The sequence below is a fragment of the Varroa jacobsoni genome, unplaced genomic scaffold, assembly GCF_002532875.2.
Source record: "Varroa jacobsoni isolate VJ856 unplaced genomic scaffold, vjacob_1.0 scaffold_887, whole genome shotgun sequence".
NCBI classification, from domain to species: Eukaryota; Metazoa; Arthropoda; class Arachnida; order Mesostigmata; family Varroidae; genus Varroa; species Varroa jacobsoni.
This window is the reverse complement of record NW_019213789.1, coordinates 129,428-155,317: the sequence shown is the minus strand read 5'-3', so window position 1 is coordinate 155,317 and position 25,890 is coordinate 129,428. Positions and strand designations below refer to the sequence as shown.

Sequence of the window (25,890 nt, the reverse complement as noted above, 5' to 3'; positions counted from 1 at the left end):
TGTGAATGCATCAGTTCTGGCGCCGTCCGTTGCTCGGTCGCCTGTCAATGTGCGGGCCGGCCTGCAATGTATATCTGTCTGTTTATTTGCCTGCTTGGTGGGGGGAGTCTTTGCTACAGAACATAACCAAGTTTGATTGTCAATGGCTATCTTTCGGCTGCCGCGCGGTTCCGAGGGCTACTATTATTAGTACGGCCAACTATGTGCACTAGCTATATAGAGCGAACATGTAGTTCCTCGTTTGTAACAGACGCTCACAACAATGACAAACTTCCTCTAATAGTTGTCAGAGGGCAGAAGGAAACGGGGAGCGGCAGGCAGGCCATCTAGTCGAGAGAGATACCAATGTCGACGGAAACATTTTGCCGGCGTCCGCGTTAATTTAGTGTTTACTCCTTATCGACTTTACTGATGTTGGCAACAACTGTTACATCAATCATCCAATTTCTCTGTTTGTTTATTACACACCACATATCCGTTAGCTGGTGAGCGAAAATAACGTTTTGCTATAACACACATTGAAATATTATTGGAGAGAAACGAAATCCAATAGTATAGTTCACTCAAGATTCAGAGATCGCAAAACCGATTTATATTACCACTAACACATTTGATATTCTTTCAGATTTCCAATACTGGCGCCGCTAAGCCTTACACAGAATCGAAGAGTCATCTAGCTACGTTTTATTGCCTATTTTTTTTTGCGCCAGCCAAACTGCTTAGAAGCTACCCAGCGGAAGGCAGTATATAGCCCTGAAAGCTAATGGCAAACGCACGTGCCTTCCATGCTGAGGCCATGGCACTATTATAAGAGCAGTGGCCCCTCTGCGTACACGATGATAAGCCCATAACCCAGAAACAGCTACAATGTACACACCAGCAGTAACAACAACATGGCAGTTCGGTAATAGCATTAACAGGTGCCACAGCCCATATCACAGAAACAAGACCGATCACTTACCTTTTTATAGCGCATCGTGCCTTTCGCAGAGAGATAGTCCATCACACGAGCAAGTTCTACAGTCCAACTGCACGGCGCACTGCACTTTGACACAGCTTTTTTCTATTTTTTTAGAGTAGAACTTCGTTTTTTTTATCGGCAGCACTCGAGATTCTTGTTTGGGTCGATTTTTAGCAAACTAATATTGAAAAACGATGTTTAATAGTCGGACGATGAATACTTCTGTGATCGATTGTTACTATCGTAGTTTTTGTGTTGTTAACAATGATAGGCCAACAATCAAATAGATCAAAAAAGTAAGGTGAACTAGCGCTATCGGCAAAAATACGTACTACAATTATAACTATATCATGCTTAGGTAGAGTTAGACTAGGTGAACCTAATAGGAATTACTGAGTCGAAGGCACAACGCCCCGCTGCCTGAATGGCTGTCGGGCCTGGTCACCGGAGTAGCCTAATGTTCCTTGTGAACAGATTCATACAACAAAGGTGACGAATTAGCAAACGGGCCTCCAAGAAAAGATAACTGTCGGTAGTATTATCCGCGGGAGGCAATAGTTCATCGAGATGACAATCTGCCCAAACAAGTAAACTCTGCTCAAACAGACACTGACAGACGCGAAGCGTTTTTGAGGCGTTGCTATAAATGTTGTCGTGATTCGTTCCCGGTCATCGTTGTCATCGTCGTCGATGGCGGCGGCGGCGGCGGCGGTGGCGTATCTACAAATTCAAGATTGGCCTGGTGGCATGGCAGAGTCACGTAAGAAAGTCGAGCTGAGCCTTGGTCCTAACTGCTAGCCAGTTAAATCTCGTCTATGTTTCTCTTCCTTTTTTGGATCTTAAGTAATCGTCTGAGTTTGTTGCTGTCTGCTGTTCGAACACTTTGGCGGTTTTAATCTCCGTTTCTACCTCAATCTCAAGCTCTCTTTTTTTCTGCTACCCTATCAGCAGTATCGGGTGACGCGGCTACGCGTACGGAACCTTTCGGCGGTTTCACCCAGTTTCCTACTCGCGAATACAATGGCGGACTGTTGGCGGCCGGATTGTTGAAGACTGATCCGGTTTTTTGCTCGCTCTCTGGTTTTTTTGTCGAAACTCGTCGTAATTTCTCTTCTGTCCGTTCGTCCGTCCGTCCGTCTGTAGCGGGTGACACGGGACGACGGCGACAGCGGCAGTAACAGATGCTGCAGCTGCGACAGGGGCTCTTACACTTGTTCGCCTCTCAGATGTTTCGCAACTGTCGTCCGTCTAGCCAGCTCTGGCTTGCAGGAGCAGTGGTAAATAATAAGCAGAAGCAGCTCAACAGCCGCACAAATGCAGCTGCTGTTGCGCTCTCAATTTGGGGTCTGGCAGTAGGGCCATTGGTAGTTTCCGCTAGGATGTGTCTTGCTCACTTCCTATATATATTGCTTTATTTCCCGACGACGAACGGCCAAGACGACTTCCAGGGACCGCGCGCGGGTCTTAGCGGCAGCGGCAGCGACGGCTGCTTTGGCTAGTGAGAGAGTTCGGGCCAACGCTATACAGAAAGACTGACAGACACATAGGCAGCGTCCAGGCAGCGACTACCACAAAGAGAGAGAGGGGTACGAGTTCGAGAAGGCGAGGGCTCGCGAGCGCGCAAAAAGAGAGGGAGGGCAGATGAACGAAGGGCCGCCCGTAGGGCGCTTCATGGCACATCCGGTAACGCCGTCGACGGTACCAGGGAAAAGACGCAGGGAAACAGGCCAGTCGGCTCGGACGAGGAGGGCCGTCGATGGTCAGACAGGATCAGAAAAAGGTCTACCGATAATGGGAAAATGCGTTGGAAGCAGGGATCAGCCTGCAGCCAGCTGCTACCAAAGCCTATCAGCTGCACTAGGGGCAATGGAGGGCCTGGCGCCAGATAGTAACACTCCTCAAATCATATATATTTATTTCGTATGTCACGGAAACCAGGTGGGTCATTTAAAGATTTTTAGTTTTTCAGCTGAAAATAGAACATATTGTAGATTCGACGTTACATAGCTTTATGGACATTTTTTTTTCTAAATCTAGAATCCTTTCTTGATGTATCCTACGATCAACAAACATCGTGCAACCATAACGACGCTCGGTAGAAAGGCGACAGAACGATGTTTAGCGTACGTTGAATATATTAATATTAAATGATGCAAACTAAAGGCGGCAAAGCAATATTTCTTCGAACGTTTCCAAACGTCTTAATAAATATCGTTCTTTTTGTACTTTTTTGCCAAACGAAAAAGGTGCGGCCGTTGACAGAGGCAGAAAAACAGTAATTACCCTTCTGGTCATAGCCATGAGCGACTGCATTTCATTAAAGGCACTCAGTGCTGATAGGAAATGCTCTAATCGATTAGTCACAATTGACGCAATCAGCGGGAATGCTGATTTAGCTGATTGAACATGAAACTAGCGGACCCTAAAACTGGGTTGGGCAATATTCCGCTTTCGGACTTACAAGTGACGAGATACGAAACGTTGATAATCGTATTTGGACATGTAGTAGCAATTCTGAGCGTAAACGTGCACGGTAATACACTTCTATAACGTTGGTTTATTATAATAGTTGCTGATTTATCCTTTATAATATCTCTATCGATTTTGTCGCAGTTCCTTGCTAGCGCCCCAATGAAGTCCACCGCGACGCGCAACATCCAGGTGACGGTCCGCTATTTTTACTTGCTGCGTTTCTAAGTACGCAAGCAATTATGTCGAGTACAAAAGCTAAACATTTCATAGATACACGTATCAATAACGAATTCTGTGATCAATCAAAGTTATATCTAACTAACATAGAAAACTCTTAGCCATAATGTGTACAATCCAGTCAAATTCTACTTCAGTGCCACGTGTCATATATCTACATACAGTTGTGCCATGTGCATCGCTGCATCTTCCACATGGCGCTTCTGTGCTGTTACTGCCGCTGCTGCTGCTGCCAGCTGTGAAGGGCCGCCGTTTCGCCCAGTCTGGCCTGGCTTACTCTCTGCCTGTAGATGTACATACATATATACACGCATACATATCCCTCTGTGTTCCTACTAACTGTGGTGGAATATATATACTAGCTATGCTCTCCATTAGACTCTATCGTCGGATGGTAAAGCGCCCTCGGAACCATGTTGTCGTTATTCTAGTGGGAGCCTTGTGTCATTCAGCCAACCACCGGCTGTCTGTGGCCGCGTGTGCTGCGATTTTCAGACCCCTTCGGCCCTCGCCTCTCATCGGTTCCGGCAGCGGCTGCGCAAGGGACCCGTTCGGACCAGGCCTGTTTCGGCCCCTTCCACCCTTCCCTCTTTGTGGCTGGCTGTCCGCTCTCCGTATCCGCGGCGGAATATACTTAATCGTACCCCACCTTGTCCTTTTCCCTATACAAGCTACACACAGGCCCACTTGCACATACACATATGGACACGTACTCAACGGGCACTCACACAGCCACTGCCCCATTACCATCACCGCCATTGAACATTGCAGCCGTGGCCACAAACAGCGTCCGACCCGCTGTGCGACAGCGACATACAGCCGCCAACGCCAGCGAAACCTCACTAGTGCGAGAGAGCACCGCTAAAAGTGACATTTTCTCATAGGGTGACACGATTATCTCCTAGCATGGCCTTCGCAGATAACAAAAATTAGCGGCAACGTTTGCGATGCTATTGTCGTTTGTTGGTACCTCAGTCGTTTGGATATGAACGAGGTTTAATCAGGATTATTGGCTCTCATTTTTGGTAATGGTATTAAAAGTGGCGTTTCAAGAGTTAGATTTTTCCTTTTTATTAAGTATTCCTCTCAGGCCTAGACTATGGTCAACGTGTATGATAGTACCTGGTGTCTGTCCTTGTCTGGTTTGATGCTTTCATGCACTAACCCTGGCCGTTACATAGAGCACTTCCCAGTAACTTGGTCTAGAAGACAGCGCTGGGCTGGAATCTATCGGCCGAGATAGATCGCCACATCGTCGCCATTATTGAGACAAAAAGGAGAATACGACGGACGCAAGCCTCTGATACTCGGACCATTCGCTGAACTAATCATTCCATTGACTTGCACGTCATATGGAAACACTGCGGCACTAGAGAATAGTGCCATAATATATTGTTACCGCAGAATATCTATTGTCGTACCTACAATAATTACAGGCGACAAACATGATTGAATCTCGTAAATACGTCAATGATATCGCTCGCTTAACGAGACAAAAAAAAACTTTTCAGTTGTGCTACGTTTTTATTTTATTTGTACAGTGACTCATTTTTTACACACGCCCATCTATTGACCACCGACTACGGTGAATAAGGATAACAGCCAAAAAAACAACAATATTCTGTTGACGGCGTTTTCGTTCTGTGTTTATATCTGGCAACGTATTTAGTTTTCTCTACTTTATACCTACTTATATAGAATGTATTTCACCATCGCCTGCCGCCGTATTCCAAGAAGGGTAGACAAAACCGCCTCACCCTATCGAAAGCAGCGGGTGGTCTATGGAAAATTTTGAGCGCTATAGGCGGCCTGCTGGTCGTCGCGCCGCTGCTGTCTGTAGATAGATAGCATGAACGTGTGTGTCTGTAAAAGTGACTCTAAATCGGTGTTTGTTCGTTCGGCTGGTCTGTCTCGCTCCCTCAACAGACGGCTGCACGCAAGCGTGCGCCCGGCGAACGCTAGCTACTTGTACCACCGCCAGCGTCGACCGTCATCTGTGGGCAAATTTGCGTTTTGCTGCCGTTTTGTATGCACGAGAAGCCAGATTGGCGATTGTTGATCCAAGGGGTTCGCGTATCGGCGGTAGCAATGTTCATCGTTGCTTTGGCTATATGTGTCAGCGAAATGGAGCAGCTTTTCTCTACGTACGTATATGCATTTATATGTTTCGTCCGCTTGACAGCTGCTTATAGTTGTTGTTTATTAGATCGGATTATATTACGACGTTTGTGAGGAGGAGGAAAAGATCGGAGTCAGCGTCGTGTACCCCACCGCTAGCAGTAGCGGCAGCTGAGGCAGCAGCGGCCGGCAACGCGATGATACCGTTGCTGCCACAGGCGACAACGGCTGAAAACATGGCTATGGCCTCCACACGAATTACACCAGCATCCATAACTACCGCGGCGAGTGTAGGGCAAAACGAACGCGCGCTCAGAGCGTTCACGTTCTCTATTCACTGATATGCCGTTATCGGCAGCGGCAGTACGAAAACGTAACGTCACACAGTCAGCGTCATCTGGCATCTCCATCTCGCTTAGTACCAAAAAAGAGCAGCCGCAGAACCAGCTACCACAAGCGTTGCAACCACCGCTGCTGGCGCCACTGGAAGCCACAAAGTTTGTTGCTCGGAAAACGAGCGGTTGCCTCCTCTTGCCAGGGCTGCCGCCGCTCCTGCGTTCGTGGTTCATCGACTCTGTCGGTAATCGCTGGCGGCAGCGGATGAGTGGTGAGGTATAGCCTAAGTAGATTCATCAACCTGTGTCAGTGGTCTACTATGGCCGTGTGGGTCGAGGTGGAAAGCATTGCGGTAAGAAGCGATCCAGCATGGCTGAGGAAGAGGCCACGTGTACGCCGCCATGTGGCGACTGACTTAATGCCTAGCCGTTTCTCTTGCTGCTGTTAGAACATCCAACGAGTCAACGCGTAACAACAAGAAGAAAATGAGGGGAGAGAGTAGTGGGGTGGGCAGCGATGATGCCGTCAACGGTAGGCGCATGCCAACTGGCCGATTGCCGAAAGGACATAACGTTCAGTCCTAACGTAAACAGGAGCTGTATACGGCGGATCAGAACAAGATAGGAAGATATGTGATAGAGGCAGTTACTCTATAGGCCGAGTGGCCACCGGCAAAGGCGTTCGCGGACGATGATAGTTGAGGAAAGCTTCTTAGGTCGTGACAGCAGCTGTAAAAGGGGCGACGTAGAGCTGGACACTGAAGGTTTTCGAAAACAATTGAAGGCAACACACATGACAAATAATAGGCGGGGCAATTCCGAAAAAGAGGGAAGGGCAAGGGAACTGACAGGTTGGCAAACAATAGTCCAATACCCATGCAGCAATGCAGTCCAAGCTTGTGGTCGAACTGCAGCAAATCGTAGAGCATGAGATAGTACGTAGCAGACATGTAGACTATGTGCGCTGGTCGTTAGCTGCGTGGCACTTTCAATATTGATCCGTGCTTTTTATTATACCCAAAATGTGAGAAAATATCAAAAAGGCTAAGCAGAGGAATTGACGCTACCGCTGTACGAAAACTTAGCCAATATAGTTAAACTACGAACGGCGACGAAATTGTTGCTACCTTTTTACCTTTCGATTGTCGTTTGTTCTACCTTTTTTTGCCATTAAAAGACGGTCACACACGAGGAGGAGAGGAAGGGAGCATAGAGAGAAAAAAAGGCGAAAACCGAGCAAACTGACGATGAAAGCGGCATTGTCAAAGGATGGACTCGCCGACAGAGCGAAGGCAAGAGGGGGCATGATGGCAAGTGGGCGTTCAATATAGCGATCGACGGAAAAGTCTCTCCCTTCTTTCTTGAAAGGCAAATAATCGCGTACGGCCATCCACAGTCGGTCGAACATTCGCATACGAATTCGCAACTGGGTGGTAATGTACACAGTCAGAAGAGCGAATGCGGGCTTGCAATCAAAAAGCCGAACTGCAGAAACGGAGAGACGGAATCAAAAGGGCAGGGACGTACAGACAAACTTTCGACGAAACATAGTGTATCTATTTGCCAGAACATCCGAATGGGTAAAAAAAAAAAACTGAAAGCCCTTTTGCCAAAAGCCTAAGTATAAAAGATGAAGGGTCAAAGGTGAGGAACCGAAAAGTTGAGATAGGGAAACGAAAGTAGGTTGTACTTCAAATGAGGATACCTTAGGAGCTTTCGTTTGCGAGAAAAGATGCAAGCTTCTGACTTAGCAAAATTTGGTAAAAACCTGACGGACGAAGTAGAAACGTCGAAGGGTTTCAAAAACAACCCCCTTTTTTTTAACATCGCTACCTTCCCCTAACGATTTTTTATTTGCTATTGCTGCTGCTATTCTAAGTCCCCTACGCATATAAGCGTTATTTCAACTACGAAGCACTGTGCCCTTACTCTTCGTTAGTCTATCCCTCCTCAATACATACTATTTTATGTAGACAATAAAGTGTAATTTTTGGAGTTGGAGAAGCGGTAGAATATTGGGATATTAGTGAAGTAGATGACGACAGAGAGATTCATAGAACAAGAAAATTGCACGGAAGGCAGACGCGTGTTCCGTTTGTTGTGCGCGGACGCGTATACATGTGCTCGAACGATGACTCATATTTTTTTTATATCAACTTCGATTCCATGTAACTTCACGTTGTTTACCTTTAGAGCCCGTGGACAACTGATTAACAGCTTCGATGCAACTTACAGGCCACTATGTGACATAATAAATTACAAAAAGATTATGATACGTGTTAGAAATTACTATTATTGTTACTCTCGACGTTTGGAGTTGTCGTAAGGCGTTTCTTCAGGCAAAATGCTGCCATTTTTCTATAAACCTTTCTATTATTTTCTGAATAATAATGTCTGTATAGCTCAAATATTTATCCTACCTCGGTTATAGAACTTCAATAAAAAAAAAATACGTCACCTGAACAGAAACGTATCAGCTGATCAAGCCTAGGCACTTTTCAATTATAAGTAAAGAATCTTAACATTACACAGGCTATAAGCGTATAGCACGGTGGTGAAAATTTCACTAGTTAAATCTTCCTACGCTCGAACGTAATTCCGTTCATTCACTCTATGACTAAATTTATTTCCAGATGTGGTAGTTAGTCTTTACAATAGACGCAAAAAAAAAAAGAAGAATCTGTTCTCAAGAGTCAAACTGTTATATTTTAAGTCCGGCGCTCTCAATTCAGACTAACAGAAAATTATCCGTCGTAAATACACAAAAAACTGCTCGAAGCATTTTACGAGCAAAGCAATACATATAAAACTTAATTAAGAAAAAAAAAACAGAGGATCGTTGCTGAATGCCACTGCAAGCAGATACAGAAGCCTATGACATCATTAGATTGTCGGCCTAAGACTCACTGTATACCATAATTTGTGGAACCCAAGCAAATATGGGCCTTGTCAAATGAATTAACATTGATGCAACACTCGTGAAACCCTTTACCAAACTATAAGGATTAAAATTCAAAAATTCTACATGATAAGGAGAGAAAAACGTGGAAAGTGATGAGGGCATTGAGCGAATCATGCTTAGGATCGTTTTGAATAGGAAGTTTTTACCGACCAAGTTTTTAGGTCCAATAGTACCTGTAACATTGTAAGTCATGCACAGAGCTGTGTTTTGGTTCTGCGATGTGAAGGTTTGTGAAAGCCCAGCCATAGCAAAGGCACGTCGTCTCGTATATAAACAGAACATGCTGCCAGTGCTAAACCCATGATTCTTAAGACGCCGTTCTCGTTCATTATATGACTTCTCATATAAATATATATGAAATAGAGCTGAAGATGCGTGTTCTACATCGTCGCCATTTCGAAGAAGCGTGAAACAAGTAGTACTTTCGAAATGCTGACTGATATGCACCTAGTGAACATAAATCAATCAAATGTGAACATACAATGGTAGGCGCATAATAGATAGAGCAGGGCAAGAAGTAGTTGAATTTTTGCGTTGCCTAAAGCAATATGTTTGGAATAGGCACGAGCTCCGTTCTCATGCATTGCCCTAAGCGCAGAAGCAGATTCTCATCGTACAACTGATGGCGATATAATCCGCAGGGCGAGCAAAACAGTTTCTGTCGCGAAAAATAATAATTTTACATAACTACCACTAAATCTTATCAGAGCACCAAAATGTTTTGCACGTTAATGATTTTTGTGGGCCTATTCAAGTACCGTTGAAGTGAAAATGCGTACGCCACGGTGAGGTGATTGCATGATTCATTTTAACGTGCGAACAAATACATTCATAGAAGGTAAGATATGTCTTTTATCTCTGTTAGCGAGTTGGAAAATAAAAATGCACTTAGATTGACCTCCTGAGCTTAATCAGTTGTCTGTACCAGAAATTGGAGGTTCGTCCTCTCTATCGTCGACCACGTTCTCCAGTAGAATCGCTGCAAGAAGACTTTATTCGTAATGAGAGAAACATTCATAGAGGCTCCCGCCTTGGCCTGCGTGACCATAACCCTGTCCCTGAGCGTCGAGTCGCAGTGTTCCTTGAAGTCGACGAACACCGCGTGTAGCGGACTGCGCGGCGTGGCCCGTGTTCTCTTGACGTCTGCTACTAGGAACCTGCGCGCCATTCCTGCGGACTGTTCTCGCGAAAACTGTTCCGTGGAAAAAGCGTGTACATTTCCTAAGTAGCCGTCTACTCTTTTAATCGGCGAGCCAGTAAGCAGCTTATAACAAACGCGTTTATTTGCCATCCCTTGCCACATATGGCGGCGTAGTAGGTTCGCTCTTTCCTTTAAGAATGGCTAACAGGCATGCGTCTTTTCACTACGCTGGAAATGCATCAGCACGTAAGCACTATTAAATAGTCCTAGTGTCTAGCATGGTACCAGAACGACGGCGCGTTTGAGAGACTCACTGCATACCGTATTTGAACCAATGGCCTTCCTATTGCAGAAGCTTCTAAGTCCTTGCATTAACTCTTGTACTATGAAACCTTGTTGAAAGAGATCACGTTGTACTGAGGTACCTTGTTTTCATGCTGGACTGAAAAAGGCACTTCGCGTGGTATCGTACCCCTTGAGACAAATATCTGCTATATAAACGTAAAACATAAAAAGAAGTGATTTATGGGATCCGAAGAGCTGATCAGGTGAGCCGGCAGGCCGCCGTTGTCCGTTGGCCACTTAGATAGTTGACATCCTACAACGGCGATCAAGCGGGTCTCTGGCCGTACAAGGTAATCATTGCCTTTGTGTCGAATACGTTTTTCGACAGGTCGTTTCAAAACGAAGAGTAAATGGTAGAACTCAGGCTATATTTCAACTATATGCCTGAGGTCCATTTGGATGTTCCAGGCAAGGATACAAGATCATGGCCTATGCTTTCGGGTGGAGGGGAAAGACCTACTGTAGACTAGAAAACTTCAACCTGATGCTTCGTACAAATATCAGTATTGACCAGTTCAGGTGCAGGGAGAATTTCAGGGAGTGTGTTGCAGGAACGTATCTACATCTAGGCATCTCGACGGAGCTTAACGTTTACCAGTCCGTACAGGTACAACTTGAAGAGTGAGGTTTATCGCCATAGGTATAAGAATGCGAATGCTTACGTGCAATGATAGAGAATGATTCCCATCCTCAAACTTTATCCCACTTCTGAATACATTCATCTCAAATACATTGATAACCGAACTTCCTGCATGTACTAGGAAAGTTCGTATGGAAGTAAGACTGAGTAGGCACGACGTAAAATAATATATTTTATATATGGCCCGTTGTCCTCTATTACAAAGCAGCGTGCAGAATAGAAAAACAATAAGTTGAAAAGGTTAAATATTCAAGTCTCGGTCAGCACGAGGATGTCTACAATACCCAGGGCGTCCAAGGATCGAAGTGCCAGAGTTGCATCTCGCACTTCGATTCAGCCCTTATTTCTTAGCATCTCCTCACGGTTCGGCTTTGCTGCAAACTCTGTATTGTATCCACAAGCGGCTACAGTGATCCAAGCTGCTGCATACCATAATCGGCCCTCTAGTGATTAATGCTGCCAAAACCCACTTCGAGAAATTCTCGATAATTAAGTCAGGCCATTCATTGGCCGTAGTCCATTCATTCAGCTTGGTGCTACCCCTTATATCGATGGTTCCTTAATGGGGACTTCGTCTAACGGTGATTGATCCCTTTGAAGCTAACCTTTGAAGGACGCTGGAACGTTCGGCTCTGGAAGTCCGGTTGAGCTGACTAGATTCGTTATTCACGCCCCCTCCTCCTTCTTCTTCTAAAGGCTTCATACTCCTGGTAATGTTGTAGGCGGTCTTCCCGGCCACTTCACTTTCGTAGCCACTTTCGACGACCAGGCGCTTTCTGCGCAATTTTGACGGAGGGGTAAACGGAGAGCACCTCTAGTTGTTACTCGAACCGTAAGATAATTGACGTCACTGAAAAATTTTCTAATTGCTGATATATTTTTTTAATCCTTTTCAAATTCCATGCTTTTATGATAAATAGTCTGTAAAATATCGCGGCTGTCCTTTAATTATCTGTTTGATACATGGCAGTGACGCTACACACCTTCAGCGCCGTCCGAATACTTAGCAACGTCTTTGTAAGAAAAAATTTCTCTTAACACGAAGCCAAGGAGTTACATGCTGCCAACGTCCACCGCTAGCGTTGCTTTTTATGGCGGAAAAAGGTTAAGCCGTCCCAAAGTCGCTCGGAGATGTCTCGCATTTTATGGTCATCCACCTTCACATGCTTCTGTTCCGTATGTAAGCTTGGCATTTACCCTTCGACCTTCATCACTCGACAAAATACGAACCTCATGAGACCCATCGATTCCTTCTCCACACACTTCGTAAATTACTATGACAATTTGCACCGAGCATAGCCTATAACGTCATTTGCCCGCTGGACCAGTCCCGTCGCTTGTCTTACTAATTGCCTTGCGTACATTCGTTGCATTTAGTTATGATTCTCTCTGGCGCGACGACTGCGATGGCGTATGCGATCGTTTTCGAGTGTCGATGGATACTTTGGCAAATGTAAACTGTGTGCATCGCGTGTTGCGGCTGCCATTTTTTGTACCAGGGATGGTCCAAGTGCGTGTTTATGGGTGGATTGTGCTTAGGCGACGGGACGCAGATGACAATACTGCCGTTCACTCACTAATTCCTAGAAGAAATGCGCTGGTATTTCCGCGGAATCGATCAGTACATACGTAAGAAAAGGAACCGTTTGCAAATACCGGGCATTTCGGATATTTCGGGGTGCACGAAATGAGGACAACTCGATTGGTGTCTAGCACGTCCGAAGAAGCTCAGTGGAACTCCCCAAAAACAGGCGAAGACTGAAGAGTAGACAGCTATATGATTATGATAACTGATGACCAGTCAGTTGATAACTAACAAGGCGAAGTTCAGGAGATTGGGATCAAACCTTCTCTCTGCATCCGTCACTTTTTTCGCTGTGGCACATTTATGGACATGAAGGGACTCCAATGAAACGACATCTCTATGGGTAATTACAAGAAAAAAGTATTATTAGGATGTTTGTGATCTTAGGACTTCCTCAAGTGTCACTAGCTACTTGGCGTGACAGCTTCGTCACAAATGTAGAGCAAACGGATGAAAAAAAAAGTGACATTATCATTAGGCAAAAAAAAATATTGTCATTAATGAAGTTAGTCGGTAATGAAACCTTCAATTATGTTAAAATTGAGAATATTTACAGTTGTCACCGATACTCTTCAGCGACAACTCGTCATTTCTGCCCAGAGTTCAAAAGACGCGCTGATTAAGCCTGCATGTAACGCAAAGGTGCCCTTACCGATCGGCCGCTTTCGCTCTCGGACACTTTTTTTGACAATGCATTTTTTCTACTGTCGCACGCCGTACACGCTCTGATTCATGCAGAAATCGTTTGTTTCTGATCCTTCAACTGATCCTTCCTGAAACTTCATCCTAAGACAGACATTTGAGGAAGCTAATGTTCGAAATACTCTCAGCTTGGTTTCGGGTCGGGCGCCTGAAAATGCTGGCCTCCAGGCCTGCCAGGACCGGATAACAAAGCAGCTGGAGTACCTTTATTTTCTGCAGAACACTCGACAGTGTTGCCACTGACGAGCTAATCCAGTTTTAGTACTATAGAAGGTATAGAGAAAATGATATTGGATATATTTTCTAAAAGTTTAACATGTTATGTATAAATTTATCGTTGTTTTCATTAATTACGCTACGTAAATCGCGGCCAGTCATACGTTTTTAGTTATCTACACTGAATGCTCAAATCAAAAGTCTAGCTGAATTTACATAGTCAAACGTTCTAAATACGACAGCTTTGTCGTTCGTGGTATGATCTCTGAGGAGATCCTTTTTATCAGAGACTGCAACAATCTGCAAATTTGAGCGTGCCCATGGGCCACTATGCAGGCACGATGCGTCAAGGATAGAAATGTTCTGAATTACCCGATAACATTACTATCATGAATATATCTTTTATACGAGTTTCTGATTCGGTATTGGACAATAGAGTGCTTGACAAAACAACAACTCATATATCTCGAGCAAGAGATTATATAGACAAGGGATAAACTTTCCAAATATATTATACAAGTTAATATCCGGTTATGTGTAAAGTGTAAGCCCCGACCTATCATCTAGTTGGGTTTGTCTAACCTAGTTTTTTGTTGGCATTTACCATCTATCCTTAATTAAACAACTGACACCTATTCAACGCCATTTTTACCATCGTCATTTAAATGTGTTCAAATATATGTAGGTAGGAAAATCGCGAGAGGCAACATTTCATATGCAGTTAAACTGCTGTGGTTTTCATTCCCTTTCGTACATATGCATACGTATAATGTTTGCCTTCGTCTATTTATGACACTATCATTTCTTTGTCAACAACCCATTTTTTGTATGACCAATGTCAGGGGATCCGTTACCTTGCTAGACGCAAAGCTCGGTGTTTATTCATTACGAATAAACGGGCCCGTAACTGACGGAAATTGATGTTCTCTAACGCTAACAATCTTCGGCGACTACCGTTCCGAGAAAGTCAATATAAGGCGTCAACTCATAGCAGTGGAAAAACTAGATTTCAAATGAAGAGGCAGCAAGTTATCTGCTAAGTATCTACTCACACTACTGTACTCTATTGCATACAAAGTTGTATTGAAGGGACTAGAAAGTTAGCTCTTCATGAACTTCATGAAACACGAACTTGTACATCTGTCATACATATAATACGAGACTGAGTATTACCATTGTATGTCTGTCAATATGATGTAAACAGAATAATTTATAGAACTTAATTTGACTTTAAACGAACTCCCTTCTCGATTTCGTCTTACATATAAAGTTGATTTACTTAGTCATTCTACAAAACAATTCATTTTGTAGGTTTCCACGTACATCCACGATCCGTTTTGAAATAGTGTCATAGCAAAATTAGGATAGTCAGGCCTTATGAGGATCGCCATGTTTAGGCAACATTTTTCCTAAATTCGTTGGCAACCACCATGTTAACAGGCCTAAGAAACCACCCCTGACTTGCATTTTCCTCTGTTTCTACGTAATGAGAATGCAGTATAATGCATGCTTGTAAGAAGCATTCATCATTATGGAACTGGTTATTACATCATTCATGTCTTAATACACTCTTGGCACGCTCATCGATCATAGTGATCTTTCCGTTGAAATCTTCAAAATATTAACAGAATTCTGGGATCCTTGCAGTACATTCACTACTGGAATGCATGGAGATAACTTACAGTTATCAAAAGATAACTGTGTATTTACCACGTCGTCTCCTGTTAAAGCTTAGGGAAAAACGTACGAAGCCTTTAAAGATCGTTCTGATCACACGTCTAAGTTCAATACAAATATAGCTTGACGTGAGATTAATAAGGAGCAAACGTCTTGACACTTTCGTGCTTTGACCTGGAAAGAAGATAAAGAGGTGTGGTATTTTTACATAGCAGACCTGAGTGGTAACACGACTAAAGGTGACGTGCCATCCCCGTGCTTTTGAACACTTCGTTAACAATTCCTGTATAGTTTAGCACAAAACATATCTGAATTCGAAATGTTTTTATACAATACAATGCAAAAACTCCTTTATTAAACGCGAGATAACGTTCCACAATTGTCTACGGCGGGTCATAGACCAAACAAAATATCGCTAATATTACCACTTGGGTACCACATTATTAAGTACCACATTAATCGTTTGGGAAGCAAATATGTCAACTTTGACAACAATGACTGACCGGCCGGCTGAGCGAAGCGAACGACAACGACCTGCAAGACCTAGTTGGGAAAAATACGGTCCAATCGAATACAGAGCTCTCCGCATAGCTAGAGTGATCCAGATGGCTGTTGTCAATCGTTCGCATTCAACTAGAGAAAACTGACAAAAGCGTAAAGTGAAACTCCATTGATTACTCCGTAGAAATGCCAAAAAAAGAAGACTTTGACAATATACTTTTGGTTGCTTGCATGACAAAGGTCATTTCTACCCGAAGTCGTTACCGGCGATGAAAGATCGATTTTTCACTATACCCGTGAATATGAGTCAGAACGGTCAGAGCTCTTCAATTTGAAGGTACGAAGAAATATACTCATAAACTGCACCTCGGCGTGTGATAAGTCGAGAAGAGAGAGTCATACTACGAGCTGCTGAAATGCCTGGAAGAAGTTACAACAGCCTGTCACACAAATCAACGTATACGCAGAAAGAAAAAGGCCTTGGATTGGCATGAGCGATGCAAAGTACTATTGCTGCATAACAACGTTGCGTCGCATGCTCCAATGAGGAACTCTGCCCATGCAGCCTAGACATCGCTCTACATTACTGTTACTTATCTCGGTTGAGGCAGCATAGCCAGTTCCCGTGGTAGCTTAGTTGATAAAGAAATTGCGCGCTAATCTTGGACTATACATTGGGTTCGAATCCAGGTATAGACAGACACACGGTTCGCTTCGTTTCTTCCAGCCATCTGCTGCCGAACGTAAAACACGAAACATAAAAGGCATGGCGAGGAAGAGAAATACTTCAGAAGAGAGACCGAACTATTGCAAATGGGTCGACGAGTTAATCTCTTCCGATGACGAAGCCTTCTCCTTCGCAGGATACATTGGCCGCCAAAAAGATAATCGAAAATTCTAGTAAACGAAAGACACGACTTTGACTAAGGTGTCCGTCCCTACGCGTCCTTTTTTCCCATTTAATCTAAAAGGGGTAAAGAATAACGAACAACAAACTTTAATTCCAAGATTATACAAGCCTGAATGTATACATCCGAGTAAACAATATTCGACTCCAAAAAGGGTAAAAATACATCTCGAAGCTCAAACATATTTAATTGTCGCACTATCATAGAGTAGCATTATTACGAAAAATTCCCTTAGGATTTCATACTGAACGATATTATTATTTATTATAATATATATTATACAGCATCGTAACTATCTCAAAAACGACTCGAAGGGTTTTTTCGGCTTTTTTTTTTTTACATGGCTTTAATTTGGTGGTTAGAATCATTGATTACTGTTGAAGAAATCAGATTCGTAGGAAAATAATAAATACTGCTGAGGGACGCTAATTTAAACTGGAAGAAATTTAGCTTTTTCCAGAAACGGCTGAAAATTTGTGAAGTATCAAAATTGAAAGATAACTTTTTATACCCATTGCCTCGATCGTTTGCTGCCTTCTAATCAAATATGGAGTTTTCCTTTCTTCTTTTCAGAAGTTATAAATACGCAGACTTGAGGAGCTTACTATTTGTTGAGACTGCAGAACAGCCACGACCCAATGGTAACGAGTCGACGGCAACATGATGGTAGCTCAGCGAAGGTAATACAGCAACAAGTTCCAAGTTCAGAGCGTCTGAACTTGTCATAGATTAGATTGGAAAAATACTGGACAATGATAGTTATTAACTGGCGTCTATGTGCAAAAAAGCCACCGATCGGACAAATGCACTGCAGATACCGAGCGGCGACAGCCACCTGTTTCGAGTTGTTGTCTATATGGAATCAGCTGAATCAGATAAAGCACTCTGACCATAATACTCTGATCAAAATTAATTTCTATATAGTGAACTCGCAGCCTGTGGTCAGCCCTTACCTTCGAGCTCAACTACATTGGACAAATCAGACCTAGTGGACAAACAAAGGAGGGCATATGTGCGAATTCTAATAAATCTATAGGAATAGGAATTTCTTTCATGTTTAATCATTTAGACAGATCTCAAGCTAAGACCTGTTTACAAATATGCTATCATAACAATCTATGTCACAGGAACAAATTCGCCCATTCATGTATTTAATAAACATTCTCCTGAAGGGCATTAATCCTGTTTGTACTCGTTATGGCAACAACAGATACTAGTTTGCCATTTCAAACCAGCTGACCAAATTCTGAACCGGACAGTGAGATGATATTCATGACTACGCATGAAACAGAATCAAAAAAAGTCAATATGCCAAAACTGTAATTTATTTAATTTTCGTAAATTATGTTACATCAATTGTAATCCTTCTGAAAATTATCTGAGCAATTTTTCAATAGCAATAATAGCGTAGCTTGTTTTTGCTTGGCTCGGTTTAATATAGCGTGTTTAGTATACGCATGAGAGCCACGCTACTTCTACATAGAAGAGCTTCCCGATACTAGAGGTTATAGGACACCGCTTATCTCTGGTGGCTTCCTGAATGAATTTCCTAAATACCTTTGCGCGACCTGAAATGTATAGGGTGTTTCGGTCACAATTCGATATGAGCTATGGAAAGCTTCCGATATATGTTTAATAACATCCCTTTACCTACCTACCCACCCACCCACACGATCACTCCGTTGGCGTCTAACGCGCACTGCAGCCATTGTGAGAGTTTATGCAGTAACGGATTCGTTGCCCATTCTGATCTAGCAAGCGATCACAAATGATCATTGATCAATCGTGATCAGCGTTGTAGGAGACCATCCCGTAAAGCATCCATCTATTCGACGACATTGAACGGTTGACGTTGTTTGACTTTGTCCAGCTCAAACAGCGTTCTGCGCCAAGTTTTAACTACATATGTACGATAGTCGTGGTTGTATGTTGAGGCAATGTCCATAACAAAACAGTAGAATATATTCAGGCGGAAAAACAGTGACTTTTGGTCTGGATAGATAGATATATATATATATATATATATACACCCAAACCAAACTCACCATTTCTCTGTCTGAATATATTCTGCTCTTTAACTACCTGTGCATATTTTTGCATGTGTAGGTAGAGACTAACGGATTCGAGGCGGTATAAGTAGTTGTGACGGTGGCAATGGCAATGGCAATCATGATTCTAGCGATTAGGGTATTGTCTCCTGCTTTCGTCGACCAACGGTGATCCACTCAACATGATTTGAACGAAAAACGCTATGCATGAGGTTTCTATTATGGTGACCGTGATGATGTCGACGCCTATCGAGACGAGCTGACGACGATATAAAGGACACCACTTTGTCTTAGGTCACCTGTGTTTCGTTGGTCTATGTATCTCTCTCGAAACACATCTCAGTAACGACAAAAAGACGCGTTGCTGAAATCGAGATAGCTGCGACTCTATTGACAGAGTGGTGGGTCGGACCTGCCTTAAAATGGTAGTCTAGTAGCAATTTGACGCCTCGTCAACCACACGCCCAAGCACATATATACACGCGTATATATACGCCAATACGTGTACTATCAGCCGACGCAAGTCAGCACACTCACACACGGCTTTGTCGACGAGACTTGACCTCTCTTCTATAATAACTTGCGTATATTTTTACTGCTAGGCTAGGAGCAAGGCTGTGGCACCAACCATCAGCGGATCGCGTGTAGCGCATCTGTTTTTTTTTCGTCTCTGGGACAACCAGTGACCGACCTCTTGGAAACTGGAAAAAAAGCGATAGAGTCCATTTGTCATTTAAGGTTTTTCCTTTTTTCCAGACAGGAAAACTGAGCGAATAAGCACCATCCAACTTTTCAGTTACAGTAAGATGTTGTCGGACCACTTATTAGCACGTCTTTTTAACACTGGCGCGTTAATGCTGGTCATCCGTCAAGCTTCGTACCAGTCACGCAAGCACGATTCGAAACATCACTACCCCAACTCGTAATATCGCTATGTAGCAGCTTCCGTCGTAGGAGATAGCGGGCGTTACTCATACCATTAATATATCATAGTAATAGGGCCATTATTTGATAGAATTCAATTATTATGAAATCTCATTACGATCTTTTTTACCTTTTTGGTATCGTCAAATGTATCGATAGCTATGAAAAAATGGTAGGAGTGGCCTCGCTGGTTTTGGTCTGGTCGAGTTAGACTTCGCGGTTGTAAGTCTGCACCTACGAGTCTGACCTCAACAGCTTCCTATTGATTCTCCGCTGGAGCTGAATAAGTTAAGCGCGAAATCACGAACCAGACAAGGCTAGATGTGTAGTGCATTTTGTCGTATTCAAGGAGTTGTTGGAGTTCTCCGTAATCAGGTGGACCTTATAATAGCTGAGGCTTGTTCATGTCTGCAGGCTCAATGTTGGCGTCGTCTATAACCTCCAACCTCACATTTGTGAACCATCTCGAAATTTCCTCATCCTCGGTATAGTCGAAAATTGTGGATTTCATCGTTGCACGCTTACGCAGTTCACCGCCGCAACCACTTTCATTTGTTAGTGAAGCCAATGTTTGGGGGCTTTGGCCAGTGAGATTGTTCATTGAAGGAAGCATTAGGCTGTTATCTGGCCGTTATTCAATTTGTACATCGACGACCTTGCTGGTTTAGCGAAATCCCGGTGCTGAATAACCCACCATATCAACCTCCTGCACGATTTAGAGAACCTTCACAAATTTCAATAAAAGCCAATGGCAAACTCTCCGTCTGTTTACCTCTATCGGCTATTGCGCAGCTATATGCACTAAGGGAGTCACTTGCAGAATGGTTTCATTCCAGAGGATCGTACTAAATGTCATTTTGTATCCACGAACATAGCATAATTTGAATCACAGCACTTCATGGAGTACAGCTAAAGGATAATCTTATCAAAGTATCTTATGTGGTTTATCAAAGCAAATTATCAACTAATTTGCTTTGATAAACCACAGATCGAAGCTCTGTTATCGCTTCCATTCGTGTGGTCAAATCCAGTCTTGGATAATAGAATTCCAAGGATCAAACCTTGCAAGCGGGAAAGGCATAGGGGATCAACACGCAGTTGGGTTGGTAGCAGGCAGTAAATTCCAGCTGCCCAACTTCCATGACAAAGTCGTCCTTATTCATCTTTAACCCAATGCAAAATTTTCGATGTTACTGGAATGCACAGCAGAATCATCTTTGCAGTTGCTTTCCAGCGATAGGAAAACGGTTCCTCTCTATACGGAGAAGGTCCTTCGTCCTAGTTTGCTTCAAATATAGTGTTACTAAAGCACAGCCTAATAGATAAAGTATATCATTGCTGGAAATATCTCTATTTTAGAGATACGTTGCACGAATGCACATTCTGACTGAACTAGAAGCGTTGATAATAGCCCGTCATCAATTGGGATCAACGCACTGGACTAGCCCGATGGCTGTCGGGGATTAGTTGGCAGGAAAGTAAATGATACACCACCTAATGTTGTCCATATATAAAGTTTTCCAATTCGTTCTGTGCATGATTCCTCAAGCAAATCGTGTGAAAAAACTCTTGTCAAACAATCATAAACAATCGATACGCGTATCTTCACTCTCGCGCTAGCTCGCCGGATATGATTCTTACAAACAAAGTCACGCCTTCTGAAGAAGGAAATCTGAGGTTTGTATTGAAATGAGTTTGTGTGAGGTTGTATGATCGAATCACTTAAACACCTATGCAATTATAGCGAACATATAACACATTGGCGTTATTAGGCGTCTCTTAAACCTTGCTGTTCTGAACGTTTTAGAAAACCAAATTAATTGAAAAACGGATGCACTATTCCACGGAACACACGGGGGTTTCAATGTGAGTCCATCGACTTTCCCACTAACGAATTCGGTCGTATGCCTGACCTTTTTACTGAAGATTTTTTCTTCTGATTGAAATTTACTGAAGATTAGGCTCTAGAAGGTATAGATGTAGTGGGTACTTGCAGGAGCTTCATGTCGGTCTGGTTGGACGACTTCACCTGCCTGAAAACGTGCCACCTATTGGCTTCAATACGGTCCTTCGGAACAAAATCTTCGCAGGTCAATAACCTTTGTTAACTTCTGTGTATCGGATACCTCTTTTACCTCTTTTCGCGCTCAACAGCAATAAGCTACAATTGATTGCTTTACCCTTAGATTTCACGTGTTAGTCCAATGGTTAGTGAGTGATTATAACGTCTTTCATAGGAAACTTTTGTACCTCTTCTAGAACGAGACAAGCGTACTCTGAAGCAGAAACAACTCGTCTTTAGTCAACTTCATTTGGTTACGTTCAGCATGTCAACTGTTTGTCATCTGTCAAGCTCATCTGGACAATTTTAACGTTTTCTGCACACGTTTAAGACAATAGTTATAGAGCTATTTTTGTTAGGACTTGATCTGTACATGCGTAAATTGTTTAACATTACTCTACACACTATGAATATCATAAATGCTAATCATATATATGTAGTATTTTCCGTTTGGTAACAGCTTCCCCCTGATTCGCTCAACATCAGTACCTTTAACCCTCTAATAAAACTCAATGAATTTTCTTTAACTTCCCTAATTTGGGCTACACAATACATATTTTTTGCATAACATGCATAACACATGCATGCACAAGCTGAAAAAAAAAAAAAAAAACTAAATAATATAAACCCCCCTTTGAGCCCGTCTATTATCCTCAATGGTTCATCATGAAAAAAGTACACAAAGAATTATCCTCTTTTACCACACGACGCAATTGGTTTGCTTAGATTTTTTCAGCGGCTTGCCCCAAAAGATAAATCGATAGACGACGTTATGTTCGGGCTACTGTGTGTAGTCGTAGGGCACGCATCATAACTTTCGATCCTACTTCTTAGGCCTGACCATAAAGACGCAACTTTAATATTAACCTGCCAGACTAAACTGTTTCCTTTGTGTAACACACGGATACTAACATATCGTAATAGGACTGCTAGTAGCTCTAGTAGTCGCCATAATGTTCGAGACAAAGCAATCTGAAATGACGACGGTGGTCGTAAAGAGCCGTGAATAAACACAACGAATATAGTTAATTCTAATCGTATTGGATGTCCTTCAAGGAATAAAATTCAGCAATCGAATGACAAATGGTGAAAGATAGATCTTCAACTTAGTTAGCCGAACGGTCGGTTTGAAGAAATGAAAAACAAACTATTTGAGTTCTACTACCTTTTACTAGAGCTTTACATTGATAAGCGTATGCACATATATATATACACACATGTATATAGACTTGAGATTATCTGCAATAATGGATCTTTTCTATAATAACTTGAAGCAACTGCCTTGTGTGTGGTACTAGGTCGAAATGGCGATTTATGTGTTTTTCTGTTAAGGATGAAAGAAAGCGACCTGACACTCGATGGAGCGCTTCCAATTTAAACAAACATACTACTTAGGAATAAAAGATATGGTCGTATGAAACGGCGTAGTAACATTTTTCCGTTCGCCCTATCCCACGTGACAGCCTTCAACGCACACACAACGTACTGTAGTGCTACTGCTTCTTGCAATCCGTCTTTTTCCAATAACGGGAAATATAGAAACGGATTAGAAGATTCATGACGAGGTTCGGTTCTCTTACGCGACGTCCGTTCCAAGATGCAGAAGTTACGCATCTGTGCACTGCGTGCGTTAACTCGGGAGTCAGCGATCAAATCCATGCAGATGCCAAAAGAAATTACAAATTTATAACATTTTACTAATGTTAATGGGCAGACGACGCACCCAGCAAACAGACAGTTACAGGTTGATACACAATTATTTCGGTCTAAGTTCAATATCTTAAAGTAGATGAATATTCTAAATACAACATACGTATCTAATCGTTCACAAGGGCTAAAGCGCCGCCGTAAGGGGGAAACCGAACGGTTGTTTTTTGCCCCCACTAAAGTCCCTGGATAGATTACAGACAGAAACGACATGTTCCTAAGCGAACAGGTTAATTTTCGACAAGACAGCGTAATACTACGGCTTCTACGCAGAGGTGACTCATTGACGAGATTCGTGCTGTATGAGTTCAAGGGCGGACATCCTCATCCACAACGCCGCTCTTTTCACTTATATCTACTATTATTGAGCACGTACCGACATATGTAAGAGTCAGCGATGTTGAGGATAAACGCTACCAAATAAAACATGATACTTCAATGGAAATAATGCCAGTTATTCAATCTGCCATCGAGTTCATGTGGCAAAGATTCCATAATCTGTCCTTTGCTCTGGCCACGTCGTTGGACCTTATCATTTCATTATGCTCACCTTCAGTGTGGAAGTAAACAATATTGGTCATAGTTTACGAGTCAAACGGCTGTGCATTGTTGTTAAGCTCCTTCAGAGTGACTCCCACGCTATTCAGAGCGATCTACACAAGATAACTGAATTCAACAATATCCACTATGATTCTACATTATCTGGCTGCTGTATAATGTATTCCATTGCGCTCAACTTCTGTAGCCGGTAACAGGCGGATAGCAGCATCGGATTCGTGATGTTAACGTTATCCGAATGTCCTACGCAAACGCGTACGGCCAATCCGGCTATGTATGACATTCGGAAATCTTTCATTGAACGCGGAGTGTGCTGAAGACATTCAACAGAACAGCATCAGTTGGATAGATACGAACCGTACATGCAATCATTTTAATACTACGTACCGTATTGGCTGTCCCTTGCCTCTTACTTCATTAAAAAGCACCGAACTGTATTAATTACAGTGAAGTAACTGTCTGAAAATATTCTATTTGTTTTGCAAGTTACGCAATCGGGTTGCATGCTGTGCAGATATTTTAGCGCGCGTTACCTTTCCCGTAGTCGTATATATATTGGAGGACGAATTCTGCAGACCGAGCAGGAGAAGCTCAGCGCGCTCATCACTCTTCTTATTACTCGGGGAACAAAAAGTGCGAACAGGGATTTCTAGCCTGAGCATTTCGTGTCTACTTTAGCGCGCTGATGTTAATGAGGCGTTGCCTTAATGCGCTGTCATGGACGAGGAAACGCCTGCTTGTCCATTATGATCCTTCCATACCGGCCTGGCACAAGTGTCTCATAGGGGAACGTATGTTCTACGTGTTATGTTTACAGTGACTAAGGGCTGTACTCCCTAAGATTGTACTACGATACGAAATGGCCGTCGTTGGCCAAACGTAGGAGCTTTTGGTTGTTTAGGTATATCGATTCCAATTAGAAATCTAACAGTAAACGCTTTTGTGTGAGATTCTACTTTGATATTGGTATTAATTTGAGATGTCGTGGCACCTTAATTTTTCCTATTTTTGTTTTAGATGCAGATTGAGAAGCGGGTTTGATTTATCTATAAACGTGATTCAATTAATAGACATATTTTACTTTTTGAACATACGTGTGAACTATGCGACATCTAATAGATACCACGATGGATTATACGATACGTTGTTGATAAGTGATAACTTTAGCGGCAGCCATTGTCAAAACGTAATCCCTGTACGGTGGTAGTCACAATACGTTAGCCTTGTTTGTAGATGTAGGCACGGCTGTTTGGTCTTTTACTCAGACGGCTTTGCTACGTCAAAAATGTTCGATGAATCTTCCACGCGATTATGCAGCGTCTTCAGTACAGTTGTCTTCACGCTAGAACACTTCGTCGTTGCAACTGGTCAGACATTCACGCGACAATAATCCATTGAAATCTATTGTACAATTTAAACTAGTGGTTTAAATAAATAAGTAAATCGTTTTAGTAAGTGTGTCTTCATTTTAATCTTAGTCTACTGACAGAAGAAGGGTGGTCTAGGTTCAATACCGGATGTAGACGACATCTCGTTTGGTCGTCAAAGAAGTCAGCTATCTGAAGCAACGCCGTATCGAGCGTAAAAGTCGAAACGCTTATGTCCTCGTTTCGTACAAGCGATTTCTTTTTGCTATCAACTTGAACCAGTCACAGCCAGCGAGATCCGTTTATGGATTTCAGTTGTGATACATCTGTGCGTCAAATGAGCGCTGCAGTTAACTTACGTAGTTCGCATCTATTATAGAGTTTATATCACGATGAAGTTCTAATTCACAATATGTAGTTGTGT

The 25,890-nt window shown here is 42.9% G+C and overlaps 2 protein-coding genes across 11 annotated transcripts in view; one reads left to right on the top strand and one right to left on the bottom strand.

The window, feature by feature from the left end:
• LOC111264697 (sodium- and chloride-dependent glycine transporter 1) overlaps positions 1-2,510 on the bottom strand; it is a 40,330-nt gene extending 37,820 nt beyond the window's left edge. For both annotated transcript variants that reach the window (XM_022840789.2, XM_022840792.2), the window contains exon 1: positions 962-2,510. In XM_022840789.2, coding sequence (XP_022696524.1) covers positions 962-1,003 — 42 coding nt within the window. In that variant the 5' untranslated portion in view covers positions 1,004-2,510. The remainder of the gene's footprint in view (positions 1-961) is intronic.
• Positions 1-25,890, top strand: part of LOC111264698 (vesicle-associated membrane protein 3) — a 45,726-nt gene that overhangs the window by 9,006 nt on the left and 10,830 nt on the right. For 3 of the 9 annotated variants that reach the window (XM_022840799.2, XM_022840798.2, XM_022840793.2), the window contains exons 1-2: positions 5,180-5,814; positions 17,374-17,480. The exons of 1 other annotated variant lie outside the window; for it this stretch is intronic. The gene's annotated coding sequence lies outside the window, so the exon portion shown is untranslated. Of the gene's footprint in view, positions 1-5,175; positions 5,815-17,373; positions 17,481-25,890 lie in introns of those variants that run through there. 5 more of the 9 variants (XM_022840801.2, XM_022840800.2, XM_022840796.2 and 2 more) reach the window with 4 other exon arrangements.